General features: G+C 40.0%; 1 protein-coding gene across 1 annotated transcript in view; it reads right to left on the reverse strand.

Moving 5' to 3' along the window:
* Positions 1–17,302, reverse strand: part of LOC120989413 (guanine nucleotide-binding protein subunit alpha-11-like) — a 144,140-nt gene that overhangs the window by 23,439 nt on the left and 103,399 nt on the right. Inside the window, 1 exon segment of the mRNA XM_040417496.1 lies at positions 11,108–11,114. Coding sequence (XP_040273430.1) covers positions 11,108–11,114 — 7 coding nt within the window.

Raw genomic sequence — 17,302 nt, forward strand, 5'->3', positions numbered from 1 at the left:
ACAAATATCCACGAGGTTGCATCAAACTCCGGTTATATTCATATGCAAGAAAAACGCACTGAGAGACTCTACATGCAGAAAAGCGCATACAGTGATTTCCTATGCAGGCACTATATTCCTATCTCTGTATATCTACAGTTTCTGCAATCCATGAATTCCAAGGTTGTTATAGGAGTTTTTTATAAGAATTTTCTGCATGCATTTATATTTGTATTTTTCTCAAGAATTCTATTCAGGAGGATCCTCAAAGAAGTTATTCCACACAAAGTCCCGATTGCAATATTCACATATGAACGCTATATTGTTGTTTCGTTATAAATGTAAGTTTGTAACGATAACCCACACTTGTGGGCTTACCTGGCCTTTTTATTCAGCTGTTTTTTTTTGGTTGATTGTCGCTTCTGGCTTTAGGCCGGCGTCCCGGTCTTTGCTGTGTCAGCGGCTTAGTATTCCCCAGTGATGACTTTCAGCTGGTTGCAGGCAGGTTATTATAGAGCGTCTTGTTTGAATCCTCGATATCCTCTGGTTTTTAACAGTGCACTGTTATTTCGGGGTTCAAATCCTTCAGGGGTGAAACTCTCGCCAGACGCGTTTCGGGGACACTCTCCCCTTCCTCAGTGGCATCACCCCTATGAGTGAATGGTGGGTTTTTATATCCCTCACGGTCTTGTGTGGAAAAGGATCATGGGAAAAGAAAGGGATCATGGGGAAATGGTATTCTGGAAAAGAAGGAGTATGGATTCTCCCAATATAGGTCTTCCCCTACCATACTTCTTTTTCAATCTTATTCATCCGTGATCATTCAAGGATTGATAAATGATATGATTTTCTTAATTTTCTAATATTTTTATGCATGCGTTTTTTGCATGCGTTTTTTGCATGCGTTTTTTGTGCGTTTTTTTTCATTGATGCGTTTTTTTCATTGATGCATTTTTTTGATATTTGTTTACATTCTTTACTCCTGAATATGCTGTAAACCATATTTTCTCAGAATAACATTCATAGATAGTTCAAAGTTCATAAATCATACGATTTTGTTGGTTTTCATACATGTGTTTTTACTTCGAAATGTACTATACCCCATGTTGCATTAAAATAACATTGATATTTAAAATTGTAGGGCAATTTTAGCAGCTTAAAAATGACCTCAAATTGGGTCGGATGGCGATACATCCGACACATTCAGGGAAGAGTTAGGGGGCGCACGCCCGTGGCCCAGAGAGAGTCACAGTGCTGATAAACAGCCAAACATGCGACTCTCTGTGGACACACGGGCGGACGACCCTCCGTTTTATAAAAAGCCAAATATTTCAAGCTCTGAGTTTAGTCCCCTTGGCATCATGCTCCCAAAGTCGTATATACGTCTCGATTCCGCTCTCGACATTTTCTCTATGTGATCTGAACGTGTCGGATGTATCGCCATCCGAACCAATTTGAGGTCATTTTTAAGCTGCTAAAATTGCCCTACAATTTTAAATATCAATGTTATTTTAATGCAACATGGGGTATAGTACATTTCGAAGTAAAAACACAACAAATTTTCAAAAAACGCAACAAATGGTTCAAAAAAACGCAATCTTAAAAAAACGCACAATAACCGCAACCAAAAACCGCATGTATGAAAACCAACAAAATCGTATGATTTATGAACTTTGAACTATCTATGAATGTTATTCTGAGAAAATATGGTTTACAGCATATTCAGGAGTAAAGAATGTAAACAAATATCAAAAAAATGCATCAATGAAAAAAACGCATGAAAAAAACGCATCAATGGAAAAAACCGCATGCAAAAAACGCATGCAAAAACGCATGCATAAAAATATTTGAAAATTAAGAAAATCATATCATTTATCAATCCTTCAATGATCACGGATGAATAAGATTGAAAAAGAAGTATGGTAGGGGAAGTCCTATATTGGGAGAATCCATACTCCTTCTTTTCCAGAATACCATTTCCCCATGATCCCTTTCTTTTCCCATGATCCTTTTCCACACAAGACCGTGAGGGATATAAAAACCCCCCATTCACTCATAGGGGTGATGCCACTGCGGAAGGGGAGAGTGTCCCCGAAACGCGTCTGGCGAGAGTTTCACCCCTGAAGGATTTGAACCCCGAAATAACAGTGCACTGTTAAAAAACAGAGGATATCGAGGATTCAAACAAGACGCTCTATATTAACCTGCCTGCAACCAGCTGAAAGTCATCACTGGGGAATACTAAGCCGCTGACACAGCAAAGACCGGGACGCCGGCCTAAAGCCAGAAGCGACAATCACCCAGAAAAAACCAGCTGAATAAAAAGGCCAGGTAAGCCCACAAGTGTGGGTTATCGTTACAAACTTAGGCTACTTTCACACTTGCGCTTGATCGGATCCGTTCTGAACGGATCCGATCATATTAATGCAGACGGAGGCTCCGTTCAGTACGGATCCGTCTGCATTAATAACTTAGAAAAATTTCTAAGTGCGAAAGTAGCCTGAGCGGATCCGTTCAGACTTTCAATGTAAAGTCAATGGGGGACGGATCCGCTTGAAGATTGAGCCATATGGTGTCATCTTCAAGCGGATCCGTTCCCATTGACTTACATTGTAAGTCTGGACGGATCCGCACGCCTCCGCACGGCCAGGCGGACACCCGAACGCTGCAAGCAGCGTTCAGCTGTCCGCCTGGCCGTGCGGAGGCGAGCGGAGCGGAGGCTGAACGCCGCCAGACTGATGCAGTCTGAGCGGATCCGCATCCATTCAGACTGCATCAGGGCTGGACGGAAGCGTTCTGCTCCGCTCGTGAGCCCCTTCAAACGGAGCTCACGAGCGGACAGTAGAACGCTAGTGTGAAAGTAGCCTTACATTTATAACGAAACAACAATATAGCGTTTATATGTGAATATTGCAATCGGGACTTTGTGTGGAATAACTTCTTTGAGGATCCTCCTGAATAGAATTCTTGAGAAAAATACAAATATAAATGCATGCAGAAAATTCTTATGAAAAACTCCTATAACAACCTTGGAACGCATGGATTCCAGAAACTGTAGATATACAGAGATAGGAATATAGTGCCTGCATAGGAAATCACTGTATGCGCTTTTCTGAATGTAGAGTCTCTCAGTGCGTTTTTCTTGCATATGAATATAACCGGAGTTTGATGCAATCTCCTGGATATTTGTGACTTGTATACATATGGACTGTAGTGACCTAGAGTGCGTTTTATTTGCAAGACAACAACCTGTGTTCAGGATCTGCAGTGAAGCATCTATTGTGTGTTATTGCAGACCCATCCACTATTGAGAACATTCAAGATACTTTGTCTGCAATAAGTTGATTCGAATATTACAAAACTACTACCATTGTTTAATTTATTTTATGCATTTTATTGTATTTTATCATATTTTATCAAACGTAGTTATAATAAATTGTTTCAACTCCGTGGGGCTCCGCATGTTTTGAGTGTGCCAATCCTACATTGACAGTTATACAATTTGAAGGGTGAATTCATCAGATTGTGCACCTCTTATGGTTGTGGGACTAGTGAGCTATTTCCAATATATTCACTAAGCATTATAAATCATGATAATGCCGTGCGCTCCTGCAAGTCCAAAGCAGAGGATCACACTCACACACGGAGCATGATTCCTGCAATGGACTCGCTCGTGTGAAACAGCCCTTAGTCTTTATGTAGAAAACTATGATTTAAATCAAGCCTTACTGACTAGTGATTTAAATCGTGATTTAAATCGTGATTTAAATCAGTTTGATTTAAATCAAATCCTTCATGGTTGCTGGTCAAGACACGACTGCTAGATGACACCGGGAGCTCAGGCCTGTCGCTGCGACTCCTGCTGCCACGCCCCCTTATTCTGCTGCGACCTGTGCCTGCGCCAGAAACATTTAGGCCTCTGCCACTCCGCTGTGCAGGGCCTGGCACTTCTCTCTCTGACATACTGCAGAGAAAAAGAGAAAGAGAAAAAAAGGAGGGGGGTGAGCAAAGCAGGGAGGGGCGCCAAAGGATGCCTGGGTATTTTAAATGAACTGAGAGGTCAGGGAATACGTAAGTGGGGCTGCTTCACACCAGACAACGGTCTGACAAGCAGACCGTAGTGTACAAGATACGTTTGGAAGGAGGAAAAAAGGAAGGTGGTGGAGCGCCAAGAAGAATTATCAAAAGTATAATTGCTATATAGGAACTGAATATATCAGATAGAGAGCTCCCAATGGTGAATTAGAGGCCTCAGAGTGCCCAAGTTATGAGAATAGATGGTTGTTAAGCACCAATAATTCACCATCGGGAGCTCTCTATCTGATATATTCAGTTCCTATATAGCAATTATACTTTTGTTAATTCTTCTTAGCGCTCCACCACCTTCCTTTTTCCTCCTTCCGAACATATCTGACATACTGTTAGATCAAATAAATAAATAGGAAAATAAAACACCCCCAAAAAGTCTGTAATTTTCTCACTTCACCACACAACAGCTAATCAGCCCTTTTTTTCCCCACTAATACACGCCAAAAAGGGCTTTAGAACACATAACTGCACTATGGAAGCGCTCACTAGTATGTATTAGGAGCGGGGAGTGAAGCGCCGCAAGCGCAGCTAATATTTACCCTCCCTGGTCTGCGTCACGGCTCCTCTTCAGCTGTCGCGCTCCCATCTTTCTGGCCTGCGCTGCACTGTCCTGACCCTGTACAGCGTCAGGACGTAGTGCGTGCACTATGACCTGACACTGCAAGCAGTCATGTGACAGTGCCATAGTTTTCAAAGACCCTTTAGACCCGGAATAAACAACTTATAATTTATTTCAAATAGCCTAGTTGCCTAGACTAGTAGACTTCCGTTTCTGGTCAATTTAAAACGTAACATTTATTTCATTTTATTTATAAGAAAGTAACATAACGGAAGAACAAAGACTAGTTTAAAATTCTAGGTGTGGTAGGGCGCTAGTGGCTGAGATAAGGGTTACTTCACCCATATAGTCAACCTCATGGCATCGATTTGTCCCACTTTTCCCTTTTTCCCCAGCAGTAGTTTTACTTTATTTGCCTAGGTGGGCATAATGCCAAGAGTATACTTGTTCATTCACCCTAAGTCTCTAGGTTCTCATGTTTCTCTTTGGTGCAATTCACAGCCACTGGTGTTCAAACACGATCGAGTCTGCAGTTACTCCGTGCTGCAACACTTGGTCCTACCTACTCCTAATCTAAAAACTAACACAAGAGCTCCCCCAACATGTTTCACCACCGGATGTGGCTTCTTCAGGGGATGGAGCTACTGTCAACAAGAATGCTTTCCCACTACACCCTTTTAAACATTAGGGGAGGGTCATTCCATATTCCATGGCCAAGCATTGCCTTGCATTCCTGTCTGACAGTCCGGTAACCCAATCCAGTACCTTCATGATGTTTTGCAGTCGTTCCGTCACTTCCTTTGTTCATATAGTGGCCCTGCGCTTGCGTGAGAACCTTAAACCCCGATCCGAGAGGCCGTTAAAGTATGCGCATGCGCAAGATCTTTAACTTTCCAGCTCAAAGAGTTGTATCAAAGCGCATGCGTTAAGACTTAGATTTTATTCTGCTCGTAGTATGTTATATTACGCATGCGCCTGTTCTTTAACAGTCCGATCCGAGCTCACAGGAATATGCGCTTGCGCAGGATCTTTAACTTTTTCCGATATATCATCCCTGCGCATGCGTGAAGAATCTAACTTCAACTTTTTAGCTCGAGGAGTTATGTCAAAGCGCATGCGTTAAGACTTAGATTTTATTATACTCGCAGTATGTTATATTGCGCATGCGTCTGATCTTTAATTTTTTTAGGTCAAGGAGTTGTATCGAAGCGCATGCGTTAAGACTTAAATTTTGTTCTACTCGCAGTATGTTATCTTGCGCATGCGTTATATTGCGCATGCGCCTGATATTTAATTTTCTTTAGCTCAAGGAGTTGTGTCAAAGCGCATGCGTTAGGACTTAGATTTTATTCTCCTCGCTGTATGTTATATTGCGCATGCGCCTGATCTTTAACGTTCCGATCTGAGCCCGCAGAAAAATGCGCTTGCGCAAAATCTTTAACTTTTTCCAGTGTATCGTCCCCACGCGTGCGTGAAGGTCCAACCTTAAATTAGAAGTTGGATTACAACGCATGCGTTGGGGCTTAGATTTCATTCTGCTCACAGTATATAGTATTGCGCATGCGTAGAGTCTTTAGCATTCCGGTCTGGAATATCACATAAAGATGCTTATATCTACACCTGTCTTCTGAGAGGTATAGTGGTTTAGAACTTCGTGTGGGATTTGGCTTTTAGACTGAAAATGTAGGGATACAGCTCATATATTGGGGTTCAAAGTTCATTTGACAACGTTTCTATATTAACATTATATATGCACATACCTGTTACCCTCAATTATGAGGATAACATCATTGCTCTATACATGAGTTAAATATTCCTATCATTTTATTACTTCCTTCATGATATATATGTATTTTTCATTGAATGACTACACTTACGTCGACACCTAGGGTGATATTATTTTCTCAACTCTTCAACCTTTTATGCCATTCATTTTACATTATCAGTTCTTCTGTACATATATAATTCCCATGAGCTCTATCACCATACATTTGCCTTTTATAATTATTATTTTTTGTTTTTATTTGTTTTTAATTATTATTTTAGTTATTGTTTTTTGTTTTTATTTTAGAAGTTCACTGATATTTTCATCTTTTATCCCTGTTTTGATTGTAAGGATTACGACTTGATCTAATTCAATGGACTGAGGGTTACTATCTTTCTTCTACCAGATATATATTTGATTCCTTCTTTTTTTCTTTTTCCTTTTTTTTTCCCTAGTAATATTATTTACTTTTTTAAGGTGTACCTCCTAACTATTTTCTCTATGCCCCAGAATCTTAAAACTGTGCTTTTGTTATTATGGAAATATTTAATATGTCTGGCAATTGATGTATCTTTCCCAGTTTCAATAGTACTTATATGTCCTGAAATACGACGTCTCAACTCCTGTACAGTTTTTCCCACGTATAATTTTGGGCATGGACAGGATGCCAAGTATACTACCCCCTGTGTTTTACACGTGATAAGTTGTTTGATCTCATATTCTTTCTTATCCGTAGGGTTTATATACTTTTTTATGCGTGGGACATATCTGCAAAGAGAGCAGTCTCCACATGGTGAGGAGCCTCGGTATCTTTCAACCAATTTACCTGGATTTTCTCCTTTTTCCATCAAATGGCTATGAACCAGCTGATCTTTAAGGTTCCTGCCCCGTCTGTACGTTACTGATGGGTTAGAGGTGAGTATCGTATTTAGGTCTCTGTCAGATTTTATTATGTGCCAGTATTTCTTCAATATTCCATATATTTCTTTATTATATCCGCCTATAATAGGGCTAATAGAACGAAGAGAGAAGATCTTCTCAAAGAAACTCCCCCGAAGAAAAATGACATCATTAGGTGTATAGGGACCTACGACGGATATAATAAAGAAATATATGGAATATTGAAGAAATACTGGCACATAATAAAATCTGACAGAGACCTAAATACGATACTCACCTCTAACCCATCAGTAACGTACAGACGGGGCAGGAACCTTAAAGATCAGCTGGTTCATAGCCATTTGATGGAAAAAGGAGAAAATCCAGGTAAATTGGTTGAAAGATACCGAGGCTCCTCACCATGTGGAGACTGCTCTCTTTGCAGATATGTCCCACGCATAAAAAAGTATATAAACCCTACGGATAAGAAAGAATATGAGATCAAACAACTTATCACGTGTAAAACACAGGGGGTAGTATACTTGGCATCCTGTCCATGCCCAAAATTATACGTGGGAAAAACTGTACAGGAGTTGAGACGTCGTATTTCAGGACATATAAGTACTATTGAAACTGGGAAAGATACATCAATTGCCAGACATATTAAATATTTCCATAATAACAAAAGCACAGTTTTAAGATTCTGGGGCATAGAGAAAATAGTCCTGGGACCAAGGGGTGGCAACCTTGACAAAAAATTATTACAAAGTGAGGCCCGGTGGATACATAGGCCGGGGACAATGAGCCCACAGGGCCTTAATGAAGGATTTTCCTTCACAGCCTTTATCTAGATATTAGGAGGTACACCTTAAAAAAGTAAATAATATTACTAGGGAAAAAAAAAAGGAAAAAGAAAAAAAGAAGGAATCAAATATATATCTGGTAGAAGAAAGATAGTAACCCTCAGTCCATTGAATTAGATCAAGTCGTAATCCTCACAATCAAAACAGGGATAAAAGATGAAAATATCAGTGAACTTCTAAAATAAAAACAAAAAACAATAACTAAAATAATAATTAAAAACAAATAAAAACAAAAAATAATAATTATAAAAGGCAAATGTATGGTGATAGAGCTCATGGGAATTATATATGTACAGAAGAACTGATAATGTAAAATGAATGGCATAAAAGGTTGAAGAGTTGAGAAAATAATATCACCCTAGGTGTCGACGTAAGTGTAGTCATTCAATGAAAAATACATATATATATCATGAAGGAAGTAATAAAATGATAGGAATATTTAACTCATGTATAGAGCAATGATGTTATCCTCATAATTGAGGGTAACAGGTATGTGCATATATAATGTTAATATAGAAACGTTGTCAAATGAACTTTGAACCCCAATATATGAGCTGTATCCCTACATTTTCAGTCTAAAAGCCAAATCCCACACGAAGTTCTAAACCACTATACCTCTCAGAAGACAGGTGTAGATATAAGCATCTTTATGTGATATTCCAGACCGGAATGCTAAAGACTCTACGCATGCGCAATACTATATACTGTGAGCAGAATGAAATCTAAGCCCCAACGCATGCGTTGTAATCCAACTTCTAATTTAAGGTTGGACCTTCACGCACGCGTGGGGACGATACACTGGAAAAAGTTAAAGATTTTGCGCAAGCGCATTTTTCTGCGGGCTCAGATCGGAACGTTAAAGATCAGGCGCATGCGCAATATAACATACAGCGAGGAGAATAAAATCTAAGTCCTAACGCATGCGCTTTGACACAACTCCTTGAGCTAAAGAAAATTAAATATCCGGCGCATGCGCAATATATAATGCATGTGCAAGATAACATACTGCGAGTAGAACAAAATTTAAGTCTTAACGCATGCGCTTCGATACAACTCCTTGACCTAAAAAAATTAAAGATCAGACGCATGCGCAATATAACATACTGCGAGTATAATAAAATCTAAGTCTTAACGCATGCACTTTGACATAACTCCTCGAGCTAAAAAGTTGAAGTTAGATTCTTCACGCATGCGCAGGGATGATATATCGGAAAAAGTTAAAGATCCTGCGCAAGCGCATATTCCTGTGAGCTCGGATCGGACTGTTAAAGAACAGGCGCATGCGTAATATAACATACTACGAGCAGAATAAAATCTAAGTCTTAACGCATGCGCTTTGATACAACTCTTTGAGCTGGAAAGTTAAAGACCTTGCGCATGCGCATACTTTAACGGCCTCTCGGATCGGGGTTTAAAGTTCTCACGCAAGCGCAGGGCCACTATATGAACAAAGGAAGTGATGGAACGACTGCAAAACATCATGAAGGTACTGGATTGGGTTACCGGACTGTCAGACAGGAATGCAAGGCAATGCTTGGCCATGGAATATGGAATGACCCTCCCCTAATGTTTAAAAGGGTGTAGTGGGAAAGCATTCTTGTTGACAGTAGCTCCATCCCCTGAAGAAGCCACATCCGGTGGTGAAACATGTTGGGGGAGCTCTTGTGTTAGTTTTTAGATTAGGAGTAGGTAGGACCAAGTGTTGCAGCACGGAGTAACTGCAGACTCGATCGTGTTTGAACACCAGTGGCTGTGAATTGCACCAAAGAGAAACATGAGAACCTAGAGACTTAGGGTGAATGAACAAGTATACTCTTGGCATTATGCCCACCTAGGCAAATAAAGTAAAACTACTGCTGGGGAAAAAGGGAAAAGTGGGACAAATCGATGCCATGAGGTTGACTATATGGGTGAAGTAACCCTTATCTCAGCCACTAGCGCCCTACCACACCTAGAATTTTAAACTAGTCTTTGTTCTTCCGTTATGTTACTTTCTTATAAATAAAATGAAATAAATGTTACGTTTTAAATTGACCAGAAACGGAAGTCTACTAGTCTAGGCAACTAGGCTATTTGAAATAAATCATGTGACAGTGCAGCGCATGCCGGGAAGATGGGAGCGCGACAGCTGAAGAGGAGCCACGGAGCAGGACAGGTAAGATGATTTTTTATTTTAGTCTGATCTGAGGTCTGATGGGCTATTCTGAGGTCTGGGGCTACTGATGGGCTATTCTGAGGTCTGGGGGTACTGATGGGCTATTTTGAGGTCTGGGGGTACTGATGGGCTATTCTGAGGTCTGGGGGTGCTGATGGGCTATTTTGAGGTCTGGGGGTACTGATGGGCTATTTTGAGGTCTGGGGGTACTGATGGGCTAATCTGAGGTCTGGGGGTACTGATGGGCTAATCTGAGGTCTGGGGGTACTGATGGGCTAATCTGAGATCTGGGGGTACTGATGGGCTAATCTGAGGTCTGATTGGGGGTACTGATGGGCTAATCTGAGGTTTTATAAGGCTCTGAGTGGGCTGATATGAGGTCTGATGAAAAATATTTTTTCTTATTTTTCTACTCTAAAATCTAGGGTGCGTCTTATCATCGGGTGCGTCTTATAAAGCGAAAAATACGGTATATATTTTTTTGCCACTAATATACGCCAAAAAGGGCTTTAGAACATATATATTTGCTGTTCAGCAATGCAGTCATATTTTTTTGCCAATAATACACGACAAAAAGAGCTTTAGAACATATAACTGCACCACTGAACAGCAAATATATTTTGTTTTGCCACTAATACACGCCAAAAAGGGCCGTAATTTTCTCACTTCACCACACAATGGCAAATACTTTTTTTGAGCCACTAACTACACGCCAAAAAGGGCTTTAGAACATATAACTGCACCTGTGAACGGCAAATAGGCCCTTATTTCTTTCCACTTATACACGCCAGAAAAGGCTTTAGAACATACAACTGCACCACTGAACTGCAAATAATATATTTTTTTTGCCACTAAAACATGCCAAAAAGGGCTTTAGAACATATAACTGCGCCGATAAACGGCAAATAATATATATTTTTTTCCACTAATACACGCCAAAAAGGGCTTTAGAACTTATACGTAACTGCAACGCTGAACGGCAAATATATATATTTTTTCCCACTAATACATGCCAAAAAGAGCTCTAATTTTCTCACTTCACCACACAACGGCAAATAAGCCCTTTTTTCCCCACTAATACAAGCCAAAAAATGCTTTAAAACATATAACTGCACTGCACAAGGGCAAATAAGCAGTAGAAATATTTCCTTGTAATAAGCCCTGTTAATGGCTGTATCAAACAGCACTTGCACCCCAATAACAAGAACAGTTTGCTGGAATTACAGAGCTGTATAATGGCAATTTGGGTGTCCAGTCAGTGAAGCAAGGTGTAATAGGATTGTTCCTATTACCCAGGCTGTAAACTCCCCTACTGAACCCTGTTCTGCTTCAATACTGTGGAATGCTTCCTCCCAATTCTTTCACTGAACTTCTATATAGAAAAATAAAAGTTTTAAAGTCTTTTCTACCACTGTCCCTAGCGCCTGCTGACGTCTCTCCCTGCACTAAGTACACTGGAAAATGGCAGAATCCAAGATGGCTGAGGCTATTTATAGGGCTGTGAAATCACAGGGCTGGCTGGCTGCTGATTGTCTGCATGCATTGCACTGTGGGTGATCCCTCGTTCCCAGAGTTCGTTGGTCCATGTCCTAACACATGCAGCAGCCATTTTATTCGGTGCGAATTGAATGTTTCCTGAAATTCTGATCGAATTTCACTTCACCAACTTCGATTCACTCATCTCTAGCTACTAGATTACTGTCTTGGTGGTGGAGAAGCTAACACCATAGCATCCTACACCACTGGCTTCCTCACTGAAGACGGTAGCCTAGGATGTCCTGCACTAAAATTATTTTCTTATGAAACTAAAGGTATTTTTTAAGGCTACATGCACATGACCGTATGTATTTTGCTGTCGCAAATACATGTTCCATGTTCAATGATTTGGGCACAGACATATGGATGTGGACAGCACAGATGACATCCTATTTCCTATTCTGGTCCGCAAAATGCAGTCCACAGACCCTTTAAAATCAATGGGTCCAAAATGCAGATGACACACAGATGGTAACAATCCATGGTTTGTAGACTACAAAATACATACAGTCATGTGCATGAGGCCTAAAATATAACATGCCAGCTGCCTGCAGTCCCCATAAGAATGATCAATGGAGCTTACTGCATATTGTCTTACTATTGAATCAGTGTATAACAATATTCAGAAAGCTTGTAAGCATTTGTGCAAAATGGAAGCCCACTCAGTCTGACAAGAGGACCTTGCTTATATACAGTTATGAGGAAAATAAAGTCACCCAACAATATACAGTTGCAAGAAAAAGTATGAGAACCCTTTGGAATGATATGGATTTCTGCACAAATTGGTCATAAAATGTGATCTGATCTTCATCTAAGTCACAACTATAGACAATCACAGTCTGCTTAAACTAATAACACACAAATAATTAAATGTTACCATGTTTTTATTGAACACACCATGTAAACATTCACAGTGCAGGTGGAAAAAGTATGTGAACCCCTAGACAAATGACATCTCCAAGAGCTAATTGGAGTGAGGCGTCAGCCAACTGGAGTCCAATCAATGAGATGAGATTGGAGGTGTTGGTTACAGCTGCCCTGCCCTATAAAAAACACACACCAGTTCTGGGTTTGCTTTTCACAAGAAGCATTGCCTGATGTGAATGATGCCTCGCACAAAAGAGCTCTCAGAAGACCTACGATTAAGAATTGTTGACTTGCATAAAGTTGGAAAGGGTTATAAAAGTATCTACAAAAGCTTTGCTGTTCATCAGTCCACGGTAAGACAAATTGTCTATAAATGGAGAAAGTTCAGCACTGCTGCTACTCTCTCTAGGAGTGGCCGTCCTGTAAAGATGACTGCAATACCACAGCGCAGACTGCTCAGTGGGGTGAAGAAGAATCCTAGAGTGTCAGCTAAAGACTTACAAAAGTCTCTGACATATGCTAACATCCCTGTTAGCGAATCTACGATATGTAAAACACAAAACAAGAATGGATTTCATGGGAGGATAGCACAGAGGAAGCCACTGCTATAAAAAAAAAACATTGCTGCACGTTTACAGTTTGCACAAGAGCACCTGGATGTTCCACAGCAGTACTGGCAAAATATTCTGTGGACAGATGAAACCAAAGTTGAGTTGTTTGGAAGAAACACACAACACTATGTGTGGAGAAAAAGAGGCACAGCACACCAACATCAAAACCTCATCCCAACTGTGAAGTATGGTGGTGGGGGCATCATGGTTTTGGGCTGCTTTGCTGCATCAGGGCCTGGACGGATTGTTATCATCAAAGGAAAAATGAATTCCCAAGTTTATCAAGACATTTTGCAGGAGAACTTAAGGCCTTCTGTCCACCAGCTGAAGCTCAACAGAAGATGGGTGTTTCAACAGGACAACGACCCAAAGCATAGAAGTAAATCAACAACAGAATGGCTTAAAACAGAAGAAAATACGTCTTCTGGAGTGGCCCAGTCAGAGTCCTGACCTCAACCCGATTGAGATGCTGTGGCATGACCTCAAGAAAGCGATTCACACCAGACATCCCAAGAATATTGCTGAACTGAAACAGTTCTATAAAGAGGAATGGTCAAGAATTACTCCTGACCGTTGTGCACATCTGATCTGCAACTACAGAAAACGTTTGGTTGAAGTTATTGCTGCCAAAGGAGGTTCAACCAGTTATTAAATCCAAGGATTCACATACTTTTTCCACCTGCACTGTGAATGTTTACATGGTGTGTTCAATAAAAACATGGTAACATTTAATTTTTTGTTTGTTATTAGTTTAAGCAGACTGTGATTGTCTATTGTTGTGACTTAGATGGAGATCAGATCACATTTTATGACCAATTTGTGCAGAAATCCATATCATTCCAAAGGGTTCACATACTTTTTCTTGCAACTGTATGACAAATTACATGGTATCATTATATAACAAAAACTAGGCTAAATACATAAGTTGTGTGTGACAAAGTAAATATACCCTTACTTCTTCCACAGGAATTTAAAGGGTAAGTAGCAGCAAGGTGCTTGATAAATTGATCATCAGCAAAGGTGACCACCTCTATAAAAGCAGAAGTTTGGGCAGTTTGCTGGTCTGGAGCATTTAGGAGTGTGTTAACACAATGCCAAGAAAAGACAATTTCTTGATGCCCATTAATCTTGGAAGGCTTATAAGACCATTGCCAAACAATTTCAAGCCCATCAACAGCAATAAAGATTATCCACAAGTGGAAAACATTCAAGACATCTTCCCAGGAGTGGACATCCCAGCTAATTCAACCCAAGAGAACTGTGGGACTGTGCAATGCTCAGAGAAATTGTAAAAAAAAAAACAAGAGCTCCATCTAAGGCTACATGCACACGACCGTATGTGTTTTTCAGTCCTCAAATTGCAGATCCGCCAAAAAAACGGATGATGTTCCGTATGGCATCCGTTTTATTTGCGGATCCGTTTTTTTTGTAATACATTGTAATAATTCCTATCCTTGTCCGCAAACTAGAAAAACATAGGACATGCACTATTTTTTTTGCGGAGCAACGGAACGGACATACTGATGCGGACAGCACACTGTGTGCTGTCAGCATTTTTTGCGGAGCCATTGAAATGAATGGGTCCGCATCCTATCCGCAAAAAAAACTCTACAGGCCTCAGTTAAATGTTCAAGTTCATGACATAGTAAGAGGTTACAGCCAGCTCACCTTCCGATCCTGTGTGATGGTGCAATGGGCGGACACAAGCCAGTCCAGAAGTAGATGCACGATAAAAGAAATGCTCTAGCACCAGAAGGACGTAATGAAAAAAAAGGACGTAATGAAAAATGACTAAGGACAACATCGTCCGAAACGCGTAGATCGTGGGGACAAGTGGGTCATTGTGTCACTGTCGCTGTATGCACCGATATGTTGGTGATCTGAATAAAGACCGGGAATTTTTTCATTACGTCCTTCTGGTGCTGGAGCATTTCTTTTATCGTGCATCAAGTTCATGACAGTAGAATTAGAAAACGACTGAACAAGTATGGCTTGTTTAGAAGGGTTGCCAGGAGAAAGTATCTTCTCTCTAAAAAGAACATGGCAGCAAGGCTTAATTTTGAAACGTTGCATCTGAACAAACCACAACAATGTTCTTTGCACATACAAGACCAAAGTGGAGATGTTTGGCCTAATGCACAGTGTCACATTTGTCAAAAACCAAACACAGAATCACCACAAACACCTCATACCAACTGTCAAGCACAATGGTGAAGTGGAGATGATTTGGACTTGTTTTACATCCATAGGACCTGGGCACCTTGCAGTCATTGAGTTGACCATGAACTCCTCTGTATACCAACATATTCTAGAGTCAAATGTGAGGGCATCTATAAACAGCTAAAGCTTGGATGAAACTGGGACATCCAACAGGACAATGATCCCCAGGACAGCAGTAGATCTACAACAGAGTGACTGAAAAAGAAAAGAATTGAGATGTTGCAATGGCCCAGTCAAAGTCCAGACCTCAACCCAAGTGATTTGTTATTAATGGACCTTAAAGGGGTTATACCATGACTAATGTAAAAAAATTAAAACCAGACAATACATAGTAGATGACAAACAAAGCTTGAACCAGTCATGTACCTCACATGGATCCATAGATCTCCACATTCATTGCTCTGCTATATTTATATCAAGCTGAAAGCTCAAGAGGAGTGTCGTTTCAATTGCAATTAAGGGGGGTGTCTCAGCTCTCACTATCACAACTCAGAAGGCAGTTGAAGAATGAAACTGAGCATGTGCGACCTTCTCAGTGAACAGGTCAAAGAAATAGGAAAAACAAACAGCAGGTGGCGCTATACAGAACAATTTTATTGAATAACTCAGTGGCTATGCAAAATTTTTAATTACATGCAATTAAAAAGTATTCAGATCCAGGTGCTGGTTTGGAAACTGTAGAATCTTTTTTGTGGGACAACCCCTTTAAAGGAAATGTGTCATCAGAAATGGCCTATTGTTTAAATTATGTTTTTATGTTTAATATATTTTTAAAGATTTTTTGGTGATGTTATTTTTAATTTTCCATGTGACTATCAATATTTAAACAGAAAACATAAAATCCTGCAGTTTTCTTATTGGCCACTAACAATAATAATAGGTGCCACTTCTTTGTCTGTACATATGACTTTACTGCAGTTATCTGCTTATCTATACACAGAGTTGACATCATTACAGGCAGGATTAGAATGACAGATAAGACAGGATCCACCATTCACAATAGATGCTTGTCAAATCTTATCTATTCTTTCCTTATATAATGACCACTGCACAGGTCACAGAGCATGCCTCGAAGACTCTCCCATGGAAGTCAATAGGGTCCCCTCCTGACCATTGTGTCTAAGGCCCATGGGGTTGCCGTAAATACATTTTCTTAATGATTTCCAAAAGCTGTTAAGAACAGCCCAAGCAAGATGGCAGCCCCCATAATAATGTTCAGAAAATGTGTCTTACTATCTAGTTTTAACCCCATAGGGACACAGCCTTATTTCACCTTAAGGACCAGGCCATTTTTTGCAAATCTGACCACTGTCACTTTAAGTGCTGATAACTTTTAAAACGCTTTGACTTATCCAGGCCGTTCTGAGATTGTTTTTTTGTCACATATTTTACTTCATGACACTGGTAAAATTAAGTCAAAAAAATTATTTTTTTTGCACCAAAAGATACCTAATTTAACAAAAATTTGGAAAAATGTTTTTTCGTCACATATTGTACTTCATGACACTGCTAAAATTGGGTCAAAAAAGTAAATTTGCAAATTTCTAAGTTTCAGTTTCTCTACTTCTGTAATACATAGTAATACCCCTAAAAATTGTGATGACTTTACATTCCCCATATGTCTACTTCATGTTTGAATTATTTCAGGAATGATATTTTATTTTTTGGGGATGTTACAAGGCTTAGAAGTTTAGAAGCAAATCTTGAAATTTTTCAGAAATTTACAAAAACCCAATTTTTAGGGACCACTACAGCTCTGAAGTCACTTTGGGAGGCTTA

The sequence above is a fragment of the Bufo bufo genome, chromosome 2 (assembly GCF_905171765.1).
Source record: "Bufo bufo chromosome 2, aBufBuf1.1, whole genome shotgun sequence".
NCBI classification, from domain to species: Eukaryota; Metazoa; Chordata; class Amphibia; order Anura; family Bufonidae; genus Bufo; species Bufo bufo.